A 17,810-nucleotide genomic window follows, 5' to 3' on the forward strand; every position below is an offset into this window, starting at 1 on the left:
ATGATCGGTGGTCCAATTCCGATACTGCCGTGCAAATTGAAACCTTTGTTACATAGGAGCAGTGGCCGTCCGTCGGCTTCGGATCCCCATATGCAGTCGGGTTTTCTGAACTGTTGTATTAGACATGTCTGGTCGCCCCCTGGTTGATTTTCACGGTGAGCTGCTCCACTGCAACGTGTGGTTCGTCCCTCGCGCACCTTCGTAGCCGACGAACACCTCCCACATCAATGGCACTTGGTACTCCGCAGTTTCCACGTCAGTTATTCCCAATGGTGCCATTTGTCCACTGACGATACACTTCTCCACAGCAGCACGCGAACTGTTCCCAACCTGTGCTGTGTGGGAAATACCGCCGCCCTGGCCTGAAAGCCGATAATCATCACTTTATACAACTCTGATAAATCACCCCTTTTACCCATGACAACGAGTGATATGTGATCAGACTATCGCCCAGCTTATATACCCACCACACATCACTTCCTTCATGGGCTACACGTCGCCGACATCGAAAGTAGGAGGTGCAAATAATAATGGGACTGGACTGTGTATTAAAAGATGATGGTCAACGGATTTCCCCTTTCACCGATAGGGGTTTCCTTGACATTTTCCACCTTTTCGGACTCGTGACACGTACAAATAAAAACAGAAATATAAAAAAAAAAATAGTAGAATGCCCCTGTACCAATACATTTTGTGTAAGTAGACAGGAGACAGATTATTAAAATGCCACCAGCACTTTGTACTCAGAGACACCTTCCTGCAATTTTGCATCAAAGCTTCGTTTTTAAGAAATGCATAAAAAGCTTTCTGACTTAGAGTCTGACCCAAGTGGATTCTTTAGACACACAACATCTCCTAAAAAATAACGCTCAAGATGGTCATACAGAGAAAAAAAAAAAAGTCATACGTAGCATTTTAGTCGTCACGATCCTCATGCAACTTTTTCAAAAATTTCTAGCTGGTCTTTTTTTTTTTGGTACAGTAAAAGTCTAATAATTTATACCATCTTCAGCATGTCAAAAAATTGCTATTCTCAGCCCTGTAGACTTGGGTCATGAGTATAATCAATACTACATCAAATATCAAGACAAAACTAAAGAAAAAAAGCCAATTGTAATAAATGTTTATTTCCTCTCAGAGCGCAGAACGCCTCATCACGCCGGCACGCACAACGTAACACTGTTACTAATCATCACATGCTGCCCTTCCAATATATTGCAACACAGTTATGGCCGATATTTTCCTCTCCCGGTATCTGATCCCATAATACAGTCCAGAACTGGCCCATAGGTAAAGCCTTGCGGGTCAATGTGAGCGTATAATAAACAGTTAAAGGGGTCGCTCAGGCTTAGATAAAAGGTAGAGCAGGAACACTCTTGTCCAGGACTTTGTATGGTATTTCAGGTATCAAGTGAACGGGTCTGACAAGAGTGGAACGGTTTCTGGGTGGGGGGGGGGGGTTGTTCATTTTACGCATCTTGGGCAAGGATTAGTGTTTTGACACAATTCTTAGATACACATCAGTATCTACCTCATGATAATACTAGAATATAAGAGATAATACAATAATTTTTTTACATTGTCTGTGCAAATTTCGTCACTACATAAATCAGCAGCTTGGCCACCAGCCTACTGGCATTTCTGTGCCTGCTCATACCCGTCCTCAGTGTATCCAATGTGTTGGTCAATCTTGATGTGAACATTAAACTCGCACTACATGTATGAGGGGGAGCGCCTCAGGATTTATGAATAGGTTATAAATATGCTATATATACACACGTCTGATAATGGTTGCTCTATACCGGTGTGTTATCCCGTGACAGAAATACTCAGTAGAACCAGAGGAAAGTGCAATTACAACCTAGAAGTCGTATTGTTATATACGGGGAGATCAAAATCTATTTATAAATATAGCTTTCATTTAGGACCAGAATGCCTTGCAGCAAGCACCGAATTTGGTGACTTTATTTCCACTTACTGCTACATGGTGGAAGGTAAATGACCTGTGAAAACGGTTCAGAGCTCTCCTGGCACATCTGTTTTAGAAAATACTTGCACTCCCGATAAAATATCAATGCAGGAGAACCTTTTCCCAGAACTTGATGTTGTGCCTCTGTTAATCTTCCGGGAAATAAATGCATGAATAAATTCCTGCACGGTCAACACGGCTTGGACAGTGTCAGAGTGTGTTGGGACACACCCCAGCATAATTTATTCATACGTTTCCAGGAGGAATAACAGAGGGACAACAAGAAAAGATGTAGCAGAATTGTTATTTCATGAGGATTATAAAGAATGTACTAAACCAGGCTGGATTTAGGTCATGAGTGTAGTATTAGTTCCCTGAGTGCTCATATATAGCGCCCGGAGGCTTCTGCAGCCAATACTGTGCTTAACAAGAGGCGATATGTACAAGTCGCAGGCTCAGTGTTTTTTTTATTGGCGGGTAGTCTGGATCATACACCTTGTCGCCCTTTAGTTTTCCGTCCTTTTGAGGATATCGGAAGTGGCTGAGAGGATTCTTGGGTCTTTATTTCATTCTCAAGAACAAGAGGAAGACTTCCAGGACTGCAATGAATAAGAAAATAATTCATTATTCTTCATGATGTGCTGCATACAGTATACGAGCACATGATTTCACGAACCTGTTTACCACTTATGCTAGTTGACGTGTAAGACGCCGTTCACACAGGAGTCACTGTGCGCCAGGCCCGACCATACAGAACACGGCTGGCTATTCATTGGAATCTGAAGATCATTTACATTTCTGATACAGCCGGCCATCAGGTATTAAAGGGATTTTCTATTAACAGCTTATTCTTGGTGTGATAGTGGTGGGGGGGGGGGGGGTCTGACCCCTGGGAACCTGAACCCGTCAGCAGATTGAAGGGGCCGCACAGGGACCTTTCAATGTTGATCTCTCACGTAAAAACCAACAGCAAGTAAAGAAACAAACATAATACATGAAGAGAAAAATCAAAACCACAAACAGGATGCAGATAATTCAGTCGACTGTTGGAAGGGTTAACAAGCAGCGCAGGAAACTGAGCACCCACCGCTTGTTCCACACCCACAAAAGCGAAGGCGCTTACACCGTGGAGGCGAGCGGAAATGTAATAATTGTAACACAAGTAGCAATATACTGAAGGCGAGGTATAAGGGGTCACTAGATCTTCCACTCAACTGCTATGATGGTGGAAATAATGAATGTTCAAGTTGAAAAGTGGGTGGTCTCATCTCACCAGCCCTATAAGCCATGGAGGGGGTCTCGTGCTCAGGTTCCCCCTTTACGAGCCAGGGCGGAGGGTAATTAACAAGCAGCAGCTCTCGGCTCTGGCAGACCTAGTTCATCCATTTAGATGGCTGCATGTAATACTACATTTCCCCTGTAGTGGCCACTGCGGGGGAAACAAGCAGCTGACAGCAACTTTCCCATGTGCTGTCACCTCTTAGAATACAGGGGTTCTCAAAAAAACAGCAAAAATAATTGTGAATCACCAAAACAAGACACAGGTAAGCGCTCACCTCTGTGGTTGAGGGTAAGGAGACTGATGCCACGATTGGAAGCTGAACACGTCTCGAAGACTATCCAGAACAGAAGGGGCTATGTATGTGAAACCCTACAGCGATGGAAAAGAGGCAAAGAAATACAATAAACAAACACACAAAAGAACCAGTCTGGTCTACTTACAAGTCATTACTTACCAGGAAGGCCTGGCTGGCACTCTCGCTGATGACCGCATCAGGGCTGTCTATAGGCGTCTGTCTGGTGAAGTGAGAACCAAAGTGACTTGCATCATCCTCGGAACGCTGAAAGAGTAGGGAGAGGATAACCACATAGCCCTAGTCACGTCCAGTCATATCCTGCAAGTTGCGTCCATCTTAAAGGGGTCGTCCCATGACGTTATAGAGGGACGCCACTGCAGCTGTGGCGTACTCGAGCCATCCATGTATTACATGGACAGCTATTCACCTGCATGGCCGCCATAAACACTTCCCTAGGTGAGGTGATCAATGTCTGATCACTAGGGGGTCCCACCGATCACCTGAGCCCCCTGTTCCTTCTGACTGTACTACCGCATTGAGAAGGATATTGAATGGAGCAGCGGTCCAAAGTCTGACGGTAACTCAGCTGTCTCCATCGGTTCCATGGCTGCTTCATTCAACTCCTCCTTACTGCTCAGCGATTTACTGCGACCAGAACACAATTTGCAGTAAGGCGAGTCTTACACGAGCGGAATACAGGTCGATTTCTGCGCCCAGATTACGAGGGCAAATCCTGGCACGACTGCGGGTCTGACCATCTGAACTAAACGACATCTTAGGCCCCGTTGACCTGGGAAACCGCTCTTCGTTGTCATGAGCTTAGCGCGCAATGTGCCAGGTCAGCAAATAGATGAAGGCTGCGAGGCTGGCAGTGCCAGGAGGACTAGGGAGGCATTGATGGGGCGGTATAACATAAGCTTGTACAGGAGGGGGGAGTTCGATGGGAAAGCTGAATTGGGTTTTAGGTAGAGCATTATGGCAGATGTTTTTCTTATCCACAGGTAGGAGCCAGTTCCATCCTTCTGAGCCCGGGTGTCAGGTGGTCACATATGTGTTTTGATGTAAAGCCGGATCGTGACCCGTTACACACAAGTAGCTTTGGCCATGGCGCGTAAACAGGCTTAGACGAGGTTCACATCTGTGTTGTGAATTTGTTTTTCTGTTCCGTCATAGGAGCAAAAAACCGAATTCAAGCTGTGATGGATCGGTCACAGGACGGACCCCGACGGTGTCTGACAGACCAATGGGTTTTGCCGTAAAAAATTTCTGTATGCGGCGCTACTTTTTGCAGGGAAATCTGACGAGGCTCTGAACATAGCCGCCAACTCACATGTGAACTCAGCCTTATGGTACGTTTTCACGGCAGGTCTGTGGTCAGACTGATCTGGGCAGCCATAAAGGTTGGTCAACAGCTGCCCGATGGGAGTCAGCGGACTTTCAGTGGGCAGCCGAGGCAGAAGTGCTCGGCTGCAGGGAGTTTGGTGAGACAACCATCGGGTCACCCAACCGTAATGTGTAATAATTTCAGGTGGGGTCAGTTGGGGGGGGGGGTTAACGTGCAAACCTTGACTAAGTGGTATCCATGATAAGGCACCACTCGACCTCCCGACCATTCACTCACCAGGTTAGGCTTGTATGGTGGTTCCATTTTACACTGTAGAAGATCCTCCCAGTGAATGTGTCTGAAGAATTGGTGCTTCTGCATATTAAAGGAAACCGAAAAAACAACATAGAGTAACACATCTCCAACCCCAAACATTCAAGGAGAAGACTAAAAAGAGACATGGAGTCACCTGTATGTCTGCCACATCCGCTTGCCCAGAGCCGAGCCTTTGAGCTGGATTCTTCTTTAGTAGCTGAAAGAAAAAAAATACATAAAAAATAAATAAATCCCTACTGACTTCAGAGAAGAGCGAAGAAGGACAAACATATCGGATCCGTTACCTTCTTCAGCAGATCACGAGCATCCGGTGTAAGATAAGGCGGGAAATACGGTTTTCCTTTAAAAATCTTGTCAATGATCTTCTTCCGGTTGTTTCCAGTAAAGGGGGGCTAGAAGTGGACAGGAGAGATTACAGAATAGGGGGAGATATATATTCTCAGGACGTAAGATCCAGATCACAAGCCGATCCCACATTCCACCATACCGAATGAATATTGAGCTTAACCTTTTACAAATAACACTTGTAGCAATTTTGCAGAATTTTTTCCTTTTCTAACGGACCAAGAAATTTAAAATTAGGAATATGTTCAGTCGGGCAGCCACGTATAGACAGAGGGCCGGATTCCCTACTTGTCCGACAAAGATATGCTGCGGTGATTTTATCTTAAAAACTTTCAAACTTTGCCTCTGCCCTCATATCCAAAAGGTACACCGGCCCCTATTTATATAGCATTGACACAGTGCCCAATTAAATCATGCCATACAGTGCCCACATAGTGTCCTGTAGGCATGTCGGCGTAAAGGCACCCCGGCTCTCGTGCCGTACGGAGGGAACCCCGGCTCTCGTGCCGTACGGAGGGAACCCCGGCTCTCGTGCCGTACGGAGGGAACCCCGGCTCTCGTGCCGTACGGAGGGAACCCCGGCTCTCGTGCCGTACGGAGGGATATTTGTATGATGTATAATGCAAAAAATGACTATTTTGGGACCACATGTATAGTTATTGTGTTTTTTTTTGTATTGCAGTAGGAACAATTGACTTAGGACACCGCACGCAGACCTTTTTAGACGGGTCGTTAACCTGTTCTATTGCAATCCCACCTCTGTCTACGTTTACATGGTGAGCCCCATTGGGGCCAGTGAATGACGACACCTTCTGTATGGAATATTTTGGCGCTATATAAGAAACAGAAATAAGGTTTGAATTACAAAAGAACTAATTTTTTTATTTTCCAGCACCGCTGCCAGTTTGTTCTAGTGATCGGCGGTAGTCACAGTGGTTGGATCCCTGCCGATCCTAGAGCTAGGCCACCAGTGTCCACGCGGAGATATAAGTGAACTATAGAATGTAACGAATAATAAATGGTCCCTGCTGTAATGTTTTGGGTTTTGGCCAATGGCACATCCCAGTGATGGAGGATGGAAATCCCTGTAGACTGTGGCGGTTATATCTGCAGTTTAACCAAAAAATAAAATAAAAAAGACAGAAAAAGGTTTCTGGACACTCACGGAGCCAGTCAGCATGTCGTACAACAGAATCCCAAGACTCCACCAATCCACTACTCGGTTGTGTCCTTTGCGAGCCAAAATTTCAGGAGCCCTGGAAGAAGATGGAGAAGTGAAGAATTTGATATATGAGGATCATCTGGATCATTTTAAGAATGAGCAGGTTGATATATCGTTTTTTATGCTGACTGTGGGCGGTACTACTCAGTAATTGACGATCGATCACTGATTAGGACCGCCCACCAGACTCAAGCCCAGAATGAATAGGGATTTTACGCAATAAATTCCAAGTGATACTGAATCTTTTCCCAAAACTCTAACTGAATCTATTCAGCTCCTCCTGATCTATAACATGATGCTCACAAAGTTCAACATGACACGTTCACTTATGTGTAGCAACAACGTGCAGTCTCCCTCTTGTGAGCTCAGCTTTTATGCTCCAGACATTTCCTGCCTTTAGTTTAAGGGACAGGAAGTAGCTGTCTGGTCGCTATCCTGGTCAGCCATATTAGCTCTTAGAGAGCTCCTCTTCCTGTCAGCCGGAAGGTCTACCCCCATTCTGGGCCTGAGAGAACCCCAATTCTCCCACATCTTCTTACTGTAGAAAGACATGCCTTCCAGAATCTGAGTGTCAAACATATTCTGGTATCAGGGACCAAGTGTATATTTGTGCGTCCATTAACCCCTTCCACATATTTGATGTAACTGTATGTCATAGATGGGAAAGGGGAGTATAGAGCAGGTTAACAGGCTGAGCCCACTCCATACCCAGGAGTTGTCGGCTGCATTTTACAGTAACGACCGGGATTGGGGATAACTCAAAATGGCAAACCACTTAAATGCTGCATTCAATATCGACAGTGGCATCTAAGCTATTAAAAAAGGGGGAGCCCCTTCCATCACTGGCAAGCGATCGTACCAATGGTTGTCATGGCAGCCTGGGAGCCTAATGAAGGCCCCCGAGGTCTGCCAAATTTGTGCTCCTATTAAGCCCTGCCCCCTAGGGGAATCCAAATAACAGTAGAACAGAACATACATATACTCCACCGTCCCGCAGAAGGTGTGCGTCACGCTGTCTCCGTGAATGGACTCCTTACACAATCCGAAGTCAGTGAGTTTGATGTGACCTAATAAGTAAAAAGGATCAGTTACTCGGTAGGAAATAATAACACTGCTGGACACGTAAGAGATGGATGAAGAAAACTGTATCCAGATTGACATATAAGATGGCAAAAACAGGAAAGTGCACAGATGTCTAACCGTCTGTCTTACCATGAGCGCTCAGCATGACATTTTCTGGTTTCAGATCCCTGTAGATGATCCCCAGAGAATGCAGGTGTCCAAGAGCGAGGGTGATCTCCGCCAAGTAGAAGCTAGGAGACAAAATAAGTACCGGGCCTTCGATAGAAATAAAGTCATTCTACTACCGTACAGCTTGTAGACAGAAGAACCTACCAGGCCGTGTCCTCCATGAAGATCCCTTCACGTTCCAAGTGCAGGAACAACTCCCCACCTGTAGCAGCAAGCAGACGCGTGGAAGTCATTACTGAAGCTTTGACCAAACGTGACAGATTAGAAAACTGACCGTAACTGTACGTCCAAATACACCTGTGGCTGTGTAGCGTTGATCCCCTCAGATGCTGCGATCACTAATGATCGCCACAACAATAGGGGTTTCCTCCCCAGCTTTGGCTTCGTAATTTTTGGGCTGATGATTTTATCTAACACATGCCCTCAGGACTATTTAGTGAGGATGCCGTAGGTATGTCCAAACAAGTCAAATAAAGTTTCAAAAAGTTAACCTAAAATAAAAAAATAAGTCGCCAAACGGAAAAAAAAAATTATATAAAAAAAAGTAAGTAGAAATATAGGTTATAATACCCGTACAATAAAGGGAACACATTATTTATAGAGCACCGTTAATGGCGTAAAAAAAAAACAATCACTGTTGGAATATGGAGAAGCAAAAACAAAAAATTCCCAAAAATCGGTACTAAAAGGCCAAAAATGTCTTAGTCCTTAAAGGGGCGGTCTCAGAAATATTAAACTTATAAGTTTTCATTTGGAATAAAATAAAAACAAGGCTCCTGTCTCTAGATGTGGCTATTACATACTTGTTATGGCGCCCCCTGGTGTTCTTTTGATTCATTCTCAGATTGTATCCGATGGTCACACGTGCTCAGTAGCTCAGCCCCACTGGTTGGTTCCTGCTATTGTCCAGGCCAGCCAATAGGAATCAGCTTTTTCTTACCGGCACTGAACCTATTAGGCTGACGCTCTGAGAGGCAATCAAAAGAACACCAGGGGGCGCCATAATAATTATTATAATTGAAAACGGTTATGTTTTGTGTGATCTAACCGAGTAATGCAATATTTAACCCTTTCCCGCCAGACATTTTTTTATTTTCATCCCCCCCCCCAAATTCCATAAGGCATAAAATGTTTATTTTTCCGTTGATAGAGACGTCAGAGGGCTTGTTTTTTGTGGGAGGAGTTGTCGTTTTTAATGGCACCATTTAATGTACTGTATAACGTACTGGCAAATTGAAAAAAAAATAAAAATTGTCGGGTGCAATGGGAAAGAAAACGACTCCTCCATTGTTTCTTGAGTTTCGTTTTTATGCCATTCACGTGCGACAACAATGGGGTGACCGAGGGCCGACCCACCTCTATCTAATGAGTTACATGTTGTGGTTGTTATCTCTCATCTCGGCCGTTGCAGTGATGTATCGGCTGTTTGCGACCCGCTGAGTATGGAGTGGGCTCAGCCCGTCAACCTGCTCTACACTCCCTCTTTCTGGCCATGACGTACAATTACGTCAAACCTCTGCAATGGGTTAATCTTCAGACAATTCCTTTAGGGGTTAATAAACTAACATGGAAACTTTTGGGACGACCAACAAAAAAACGTGTCTTTTAGAGTGGTGGTCATCTCAAAGAAGAGGGACGATTTTAGACTTGGGTGAAGTCTGCAGTGTGTGGGTCCATCCTTACTGGCAAGCTAAGGCCCTGTTCACATTAGGTCAGCAGGACTCCAGACGTACACATCCGACGGAAGGCTGCAACCTATCCCACTGTATAGGCGTAAAGTGGGATCCATCGCATACACAGCCCCTCCCTCTCTTTTACACGTGCTCGAGGTCCCTTACTCTGCCCTGGCCGGTGAAGATCTCCCCGTGACGGTGTAATGAGGGCCGCCCTCCAGCGCGGTGAATCTCTTCTTTACATGCACACACTACAGCGGGCAGATTCTCCACACAAGAATACGTCCCAGCAGCCCGCATGTCATCAGCGAGCCAATCACTCGGCAGAGCTCCACGTACAGTGCCCGTACCCAGCTTCCCGTTCTCCTCCTTTCTCCGTGGCCTTTTCCCTCCATCATTGAGCAGCATATAAAGACGCCCTCAGCTTCCCACATACACAGTCCGTGCGTGAAACTCCCCCACCCCGCGCCTGGTCTCCTGAGCAGCTCTGTTTAGCCTTCTGAGAGCAGTCAGGAAGCTCCAGTGACATCACTGAAGCGGAGGTGAAAATCGGCCAGTGATTGACGCTACTACGAAGAGCACAGAGACGTCCAAGCAAACCAAGAAGAGAGGGTCCAGCACCGGAGTCAACATGGGTGGGTGAGTTTCATACCCGAATTGTGTATGTGGGAAGACCGAGCGGAGGGCTTCCCTGGCCAGCACAGAACGGACGCCGCGCGGGGGACCTTGTTGTTGGACTTGTGGGCGGGCACAAATGCCATGATTTCCGTTTCGAGCATGGGAAGCTCCTGATAATGGTCCATATAGTGGCTGATGGAATACGGCACCAAATCCTGTTATGGCATCCTTAAAACTTTTAATTTTTTCACTGGAAGCCTCTGGATACAATAACGTAGTCGACTGCGCTATTCTATCCAGCAAAAAAATAAAAAATAAAAGAATAGACGACGTAGGCCGCCTGACAGTCCAAAAGGACATGGGAGCCCATGGGTATGTTTGACGTATGTGCAGGGAGCTTTACTGACACATACGGGAGACGTATAGGGAAAATGCAGTGTGAACGGAGACTAACACAACATCCGAACCCTCCATCGACTGCTTGCAATGAAGTGTCAGAAATGTGAATCTCCCCATATAGGAACTTCATTCTGGAAACGAGTGGTGATCTGAGAACATAGGACTTCATGAACGTCGCCTTCTCAGATCACAAGATTTTACTCACCGCTCAGACACTCCAGGATCAGGTAGAGTTTCCCATGGGTTTGGAAAGCGTACACCAAGTCTACAATGAAGGGATGTCGTACGGCCTCCAGGACGCTACGCTCTGCTGTTGCGTGCTCAGTATCCTTCGCGTGACAAATTAGCAGTGCCTGAAGAAAGACCAAGGGACATTTCCATCCATGAGTGTCTCGCTCTTCTCTATATGCATCTGGAACCAGCGTAGGACTAGAGTTTAAAGCCCATCAACGCAAAGGGACAGATTTAGGGGCGGGCAAACCAGGCAACTGCCCAGGGCCCTATTTTTTAGGGAGTCGTCAAGGACCGGACCCACAGGAGCGGGCGGGTGGAGAATGGCACAGGAAAAGTTTCCTTGCCCTGGACCAACAGGGATTTTAGCACCCATTCCATTGTACGGGCAGTATTTGTGTGGGCAATATATGGGTGTGAACATTTAGGTAAAGCATATATATCTATATTTCTAAAATTCCAGATCCTGCCAATGGAAATGACACAAAGCTCCAAAGACGTCTCCAAACGGGATTGTCCTCTGCTGGACCGTTGGGACCCTGTTGTATAAGGAGCCCAATACTGTATCAGAGCCTGGGACCCAAGGAGCCCCCTCTAGTGGACCAGTCCAACCCTGTCTGGAACATTTTCGCTCTTTGCTCACCTTTTGCAAAACCTTCATAGCAAAAATCCTTCCAGAATTCGAGTCGGTCACCTTCTTCACTTGAAAAACCTGAAGAGAATGAAGGTTAGTCAAGAGAACGGCCAGATATACCGTAGAGTACCCCCTGTAAATCATCAGACCCGTGCCCAGTCCTACTGCACCGTCCTGCTGCCACCACTGGCTGGGCCTAATATGACGTCCTTCTTATTTGACTCAATAGGAGCCCTATACAAGTATATATGGACCGGCACCACTAGAAACGGCAGCGGATCATCGAGTTTAAATTATACGCGTCACCGATGTCTGTGCCTTATTAGTTCACATGGATGTTATACATTGCCCCCTCGTGACCCGCCAACAGGCAGTAGCTCTTGCTCCGGTGACTTTTTTGTTTATCCAAGACGGAAGCTCTTCCATAGGAACACACCGAATGGGTCTGAGCTGCAGTGCCAGGCACAGCGGCGGGTACAGATGAACCGCTGTACCTGGATAACCAACGAAGGGACCACAGCGCTCACTGGAGTGCCGTGGCCCCTTCATACTGCTGTTTAGTGGGGGTCCTAGGGGTTGGGACCACGGTGATAGCCTATCCTAAGCACAGGCTATCGTGGTTATTTTCTTGCCTTTTAAATGGGTTGATCAGGATTAGAAACCGATGGCTCCTTTCTTCCAAAAACAGCGCCACACCTTAGTTGTGTGTGGTATTACAGCGGAGACCCATTTACATTCAGCTGCAAATAACAGATACACCCCACTGACCGCTGTTTTTCTAATCCTGGTCAACCCCTTCAGGGCTCAAAGTGTAACTAAACTTTTAATTTACTTTTGACACGTCAGAAGCTTTGATCGGTGGGGGTCTGAGCACCGAGACCCCCACCGATCGACAAAACGAAGCGGCAGAAGCGCTCGGGTAAGTGCTGTGCCATTTCGTTTCTGTTCAGCTCTGCTTGGCCGAGTGAACGGTGTATAGACTCGTAGACTTTCTATTGAGCCCGTTCACCGCTATGAGGAAAGCCGATCAGAATCGTAGCGGCACAGCACTCACCCGGGTTCTTCTGCCGCTTTGTCTTAGCGATTGGTGGGGGTCTCAGTGCTCGGACCCCCACGGATTATGACATGACAAAAGTTTAGTTACTCTTTAATTGAAATATCTAAAAGGGCTTCCTTAGAGTCAGCCAATAAAAAGTGGTACAAGAGACTGTATTATGTATGGAAGCCGTGTGAACAGAGCCCAAGCGAGGCCACTATGCTTTTCTGGATCGGTCGTACAACACATCCCAACGAACCCAATTAACTTATAATTAGGTCTATCAGGGTTCTGTCGTTATTACAGCAAGAATAGCTCTGCATGCTGCTCGATTCTCGCCGTAATGGAAACTTCAGCGGCAGCGTGACCAGAACACTCAATGTCAGGCAGCAGCTGCAAAAGCTATTACAATTTTATGGTGTATAAATACCTGTGATCCAAAAGGTAATATTACCCCTCTATAAATCCCTTTTAATGCCACCTCTTGAATATGGGAGCCAGTTTTGGGCTCCACACTGTAAAAAAGTACATAGGAGAACTGGAGAAGGTTCAAAAGCGGGCAACGAGATTATTAAATGGGGCTTGTTCAGTTTGGATAAAAGACGTCATACAGGTGATCTTATTACATGTATAAACATTTGTGTGGTCAGTACAGAGAACGAGCACATGATCCGTTCTTTCCAAGGACCAGGGGACATTCATTGCGTGTGGAAGAAAGAGGTTTCAAACATCAATATAGGAAAGGATTCTTTACAGTTAGAGTAGTGAAACTATAGAATGCCCGGCCCCAGGAGATAGTTACATAGTTACATAGTTACATAGTTAGTACGGCTGAAAAAAGACACATGTCCATCAAGTTCAACCAAGGGAAGGGAAAAGGGAAGGAAAAATTTCTACACATAGGAGCTAATATTTTTTTGTTCTAGGAAATTATCTAACCCTTTTTTAAAGCCATCTACTGTCCCTGCTGTGACCAGCTCCTGCGGTAGGCTATTCCATAAATTCACAGTTCTCACTGTAAAGAAGCCTTGTCGCCTCTGCAGCTTGAACCTTTTTTTCTCCAGACGGAGGGAGTGCCCCCTTGTTTTTTGAGGGGGTTTTACAAGGAACAGGATTTCACCATATTTTTTGTATGTGCCATTAATATATTTATATAAGTTAATCATGTCCCCCCTTAGTCGTCTTTTTTCAAGGCTAAATAGGTTTAATTCTTTCAATCTTTCCTCATAACTTAAATTCTCCATGCCCCTAATTAGCTTCGTTGCTCTTCTTTGTATTTTTTCCAACTCCAGGGCATCCTTTCTATGAACTGGAGCCCAGAACTGAACTGCATATTCTAGATGAGGCCTCACTAATGCTTTGTAAAGTGGCAATATTACATCCCTGTCCCGCGAGTCCATGCCTCTTTTAATACACGACAATATCCTGCTGGCCTTTGAAGCAGCTGATTGACACTGCATGCTGTTATTGAGTTTATGATTTACAAGTAAACCCAGATCCTTCTCAACAAGTGAATCCGCCAGTGTAGCGCCCCCTAGGACATATGATGCATGCAGGTTGTTGGTACCAAGATGCATAACTTTACATTTATCTACATTAAACTTCATTTGCCAAGTGGACGCCCAAACACTTAGTTTGTTTAAATCTGCCTGTAATTTAGTGATGGCAGATAATATGTAACATAGACTTACATGTTGGGGAACTTCCATCCCATACATGCTACTCTCCTAGTGCGAGACTGGGTCCCAATTCAGGAAATCAACAAGACATGGAGTGATCCTAGGCTTGGGCGTTCTTGTTGAGTGACAACCCCTATGGACTCTACAAAATGTAACCAATGAAGGTTGTCACTTTTTAGCACTGGTAAGAATGAACACTGTAGGTCATCTGCGGCATTTTAGGACAATTTGGGTAAGCTGACCACATTACCTTTCCATAGCTGCCACGCCCCAGGACACGTAGTATATGGAAGCACTGAGGGGAGAGGGTCTCCTGCCCCGGGCACATTCTGCTGTCTGCGAGATCATACTCAGTACAGGAGGAGTCAGACCTACGAGACAATCCTATGGTTAGGACTAGGCAACCGTTGCAGCATTTGTCAGAACTAGAGATGAGCGAACCCATTCTGCAGTAATCGAATTTGGCCCACATATCCCAAAAGTTTTGGATTCACCGAAATCCTAAACTTTTAGGGTTTGCGACGCACGAGTCAGCAAAATGCCAGCTAAAAGAGGGGGAAGAGAAAAAAAGTGCCCGTACTCACCACCGCTCCTGGTCCTCCATAGCGACGCGCCCCTGCCGACCTCCTTATAGGACATCATTTGTCCCACGTGAAGCCTGTAATTCACGGCGGCGCTCACATAGGATAAAAAGTCGTCATCTCAAGAGGCTGGCAGGGGACAGGGAGCCGTTTTGTCCCACGTGACTGCTGCAGCCAATTACAGGCATCGGCGGTCACATGGGACAAAACGACGTCATCTCAGGAGGGACACAAGGCTGACAGAAGACCAGGGGAGGGCAAGTACGGTCATTTTTTATTTTGGGGATGGATTTCAAGCGCCCCGATTGCCCGGTCTGACTCTCGTCTTCTAGGACTGTATCCCACTTGGATAGAGCGAAGAAATCAGAGCGTCAGACGGGGCAATCGGGCACTTGTGATCGTGGTGAATTTGTCCGGAACGAAGAGAATTTCAGGGCAGATACAATTAGGGGAAATTCGCTCATCTTTAGTCAGAAACCTGGTACCGGTATATACTGACATTAGGAGTGACAGGAAGATCAGCAGAGTCCTACTTACACATCACATAATCCCGTCACCTCGTAGTCGTCATCCTGGAAGAAACGGGAAGACAGTTCACGAGACGGACAGCGCTCTTAGGACCTGCTCTCCAGGCCACGGCTACACAATACACCCGCAGTGAGAAGCTCCGTCTTTTGCTCGGTGCTGGCGATCGCCCCCGTTTTTGTTGTACCTGCGCCCTCCGACAATCAGTTACTGCGTCACGCCCAGAAGGCAAACAGGAGCCCACCGAAACAGGGGGACACGTGCTTGGCATATAGGGGCATGGCGCCGGTCAGGATAAGCCCCCGTCATATGGGGCCCCCATTTATAGGAACGTGTAAAGCATCGTGTGTGAAAACGGCTTCAGGAGAAATGAAGAATTAGGGTCTATTCACACTGCGTCTGTAGCGCTGAGCTCCCGGCGTATACGCTAAACGGATCTATGGGCCCCCGTCAACCCCACGGAGTTGTATACGCCAATATACCGTCTATTTCACTGTATGGAATAACGTAGCCGAGGGATCTAGTAAAAAAATAAAGTACACCGAGCCGTATACGTTTCTCACAATAGGCGCCTAGAAGTTTAACTCCGCCATACACTGAACCCGTAGTTGGGTCGACTCAAAGGAGGAAAGTCCCGAGTTGGTGACCCGCCTTCCCCTCCATGACATTTATGAGGCACACGGAGAGGGGTTTTCTTCACGACAACATCCAGGGTTACAAGGGAAAACATCACGAAATAATTTTACGTCGCGTCTTGAAAAGGTCGGAATGATATCCGGCGCGTTCAGGACGTCAGCTGCGACCCGCCTGCTCGTTATCACGTGACAGAAGTCGCGGTGTACAGTATACGGGGGAGGGGGCCATATTTAATTATAAGTGCGGAGATACAGCCATTGGATGACGCAGTCATGTGACACTGGATATGTGGTTGCCATGGATATTATTAGGACTAGTTAGTAATGTCACAGTGTCCATGTAAACAAGCAGCAGGCTGCAGCCCACCAATGAACACCGGGGCTCCCCTGCTTAGCCCCTCCCCTCACAGGCCGCGCCCCGTTTCTTAGCCCCCCTCAGGTCCGCTCACCGGCTCGTTCTCCTCACTTTCCTCCTCCGTTTCCAGGTCCAAGTCAAAAACAGCTGCCATTACGGCAACACCCGGAACAAAAAGAGAGAGCAACTTCCGGGAACCTGTAAATAGCCGGAACGCATCTGAGCGGCTATAAGTTTCCTTCCTGCCCCCCGTGCAGCTGCCTAGTACTGCTGCCGGGCTACAACAAAATGGCGGCGGCGCACTGAAAGGCAGCAGTGAAATGTTATGGAGCTCTTACAGAGGGCAGGGGTGTAATAACATCGAAGTGGCAATCATACTGATTCCTGATGGCCACTCTGTAAAAACAAAATAGTGTGACCCCCCCCCCCTATATATTAGGCTCAGATCTGGTCAAAAATGGCTAAAACTCTGCTCCTGTTCAAATAGTACGGTCGCTAAACAGTGTATGGCGCCTTCTGCTTCTGTCACCAATGACGGCGTAACAAAGTGGTACCAATATAACTACAGCTCGCCCCGCAAAATACACGACCTCGCATCGCTCCACCGACGGAAAAATGAAGAAGTTCTGGCGACAAATCCGGATTTAGTTTTAAAGAATTCGTTTTTTCTTTGTGTAAGTAAAACATAAAAAAACTATCAATGTGGTGTCCTCGTGATTGTATTGATCCCAAGAATAAAGTTCACGTGTCAGTTTTACCACGCGGTGAACGCCATAAAAACAAAACCCAAAGAACCAATAAATGGCGCCGTCAAAACTACAACTCGTCCCGCAGAAAACAAGACCTCAAACGTCTACAATGACGGAAATATAAGAAAATTGCCTTTGGGGGGTGGAAAAGAAAAGGCAAAAGTGAAAATGCGATAAATCCCTGCGGAAGGAACGGGCTAAAGAAAACACATGACCCCATAGTGACTGAATAATACCCCCATAGTGACTGACTAATACCCCCACACCATAGCCACATAGTGACTGACTAATACCACCACACCATAGCCACATAGTGACTGACTAATACCACCACACCATAACTACATAGTGACTGACTAATACCCCCATAGTGACTGACTAATACCCCCACAACATAGCCACATAGTGACTGACTAATACCCCCACAACATAGCCACATAGTGACTGACTAATACCCCCACAACATAGCCACATAGTGACTGAATAATACCCCCATAGTGACTGACTAATACCCCCACAACATAGCCACATAGTGACTGACTAATACCCCCATAGTGACTGACTAATACCCCCACACCATAGCCACATAGTGACTGAATAATACCCCCATACTGTTACTGAATAATACCCCCACAACATAGCCACATAGTGACTGACTAATACCACCACAC

General features: G+C 46.4%; 1 protein-coding gene across 1 annotated transcript; it reads right to left on the bottom strand.

Moving 5' to 3' along the window:
* Positions 1-1,108: 1,108 nt before the first annotated feature.
* On the bottom strand, positions 1,109-16,639 carry RPS6KB2 (ribosomal protein S6 kinase B2). The gene is made up of 15 exons (XM_075842241.1): positions 16,485-16,639; positions 15,413-15,447; positions 14,545-14,665; positions 11,589-11,657; positions 10,920-11,067; positions 8,169-8,226; positions 7,986-8,086; positions 7,750-7,840; positions 6,717-6,807; positions 5,491-5,598; positions 5,340-5,402; positions 5,168-5,245; positions 3,706-3,810; positions 3,526-3,620; positions 1,109-2,568 (listed from the first exon to the last, which is right to left on the bottom strand). The coding sequence occupies exons 1-15, from the start codon at positions 16,542-16,544 to the stop codon at positions 2,457-2,459; spliced, it is 1,335 nt and encodes a 444-aa protein (XP_075698356.1). The 5' UTR covers positions 16,545-16,639; the 3' UTR covers positions 1,109-2,456.
* Positions 16,640-17,810: the final 1,171 nt, after the last annotated feature.

Source organism: Rhinoderma darwinii, chromosome 11 (genome assembly GCF_050947455.1).
Source record: "Rhinoderma darwinii isolate aRhiDar2 chromosome 11, aRhiDar2.hap1, whole genome shotgun sequence".
In the NCBI taxonomy this organism is placed as follows: Eukaryota; Metazoa; Chordata; class Amphibia; order Anura; family Rhinodermatidae; genus Rhinoderma; species Rhinoderma darwinii.

Bases quoted from the DNA above. Each gene is read 5' to 3' on its own strand.
- RPS6KB2 (XM_075842241.1), bottom strand. From the start codon at position 16,544: ATGGCAGCTGTTTTTGACTTGGACCTGGAAACGGAGGAGGAAAGTGAG. The intron at 14,666-15,412 runs GTAAGTAGGACT...ATTGTCTCGTAG, and splicing joins GTGACGGGATTATGTGATGT to GTCTGACTCCTCCTGTACTG. The intron at 11,068-11,588 runs GTGAGCAAAGAG...GTCTTTCTTCAG, and splicing joins CTATGAAGGTTTTGCAAAAG to GCACTGCTAATTTGTCACGC.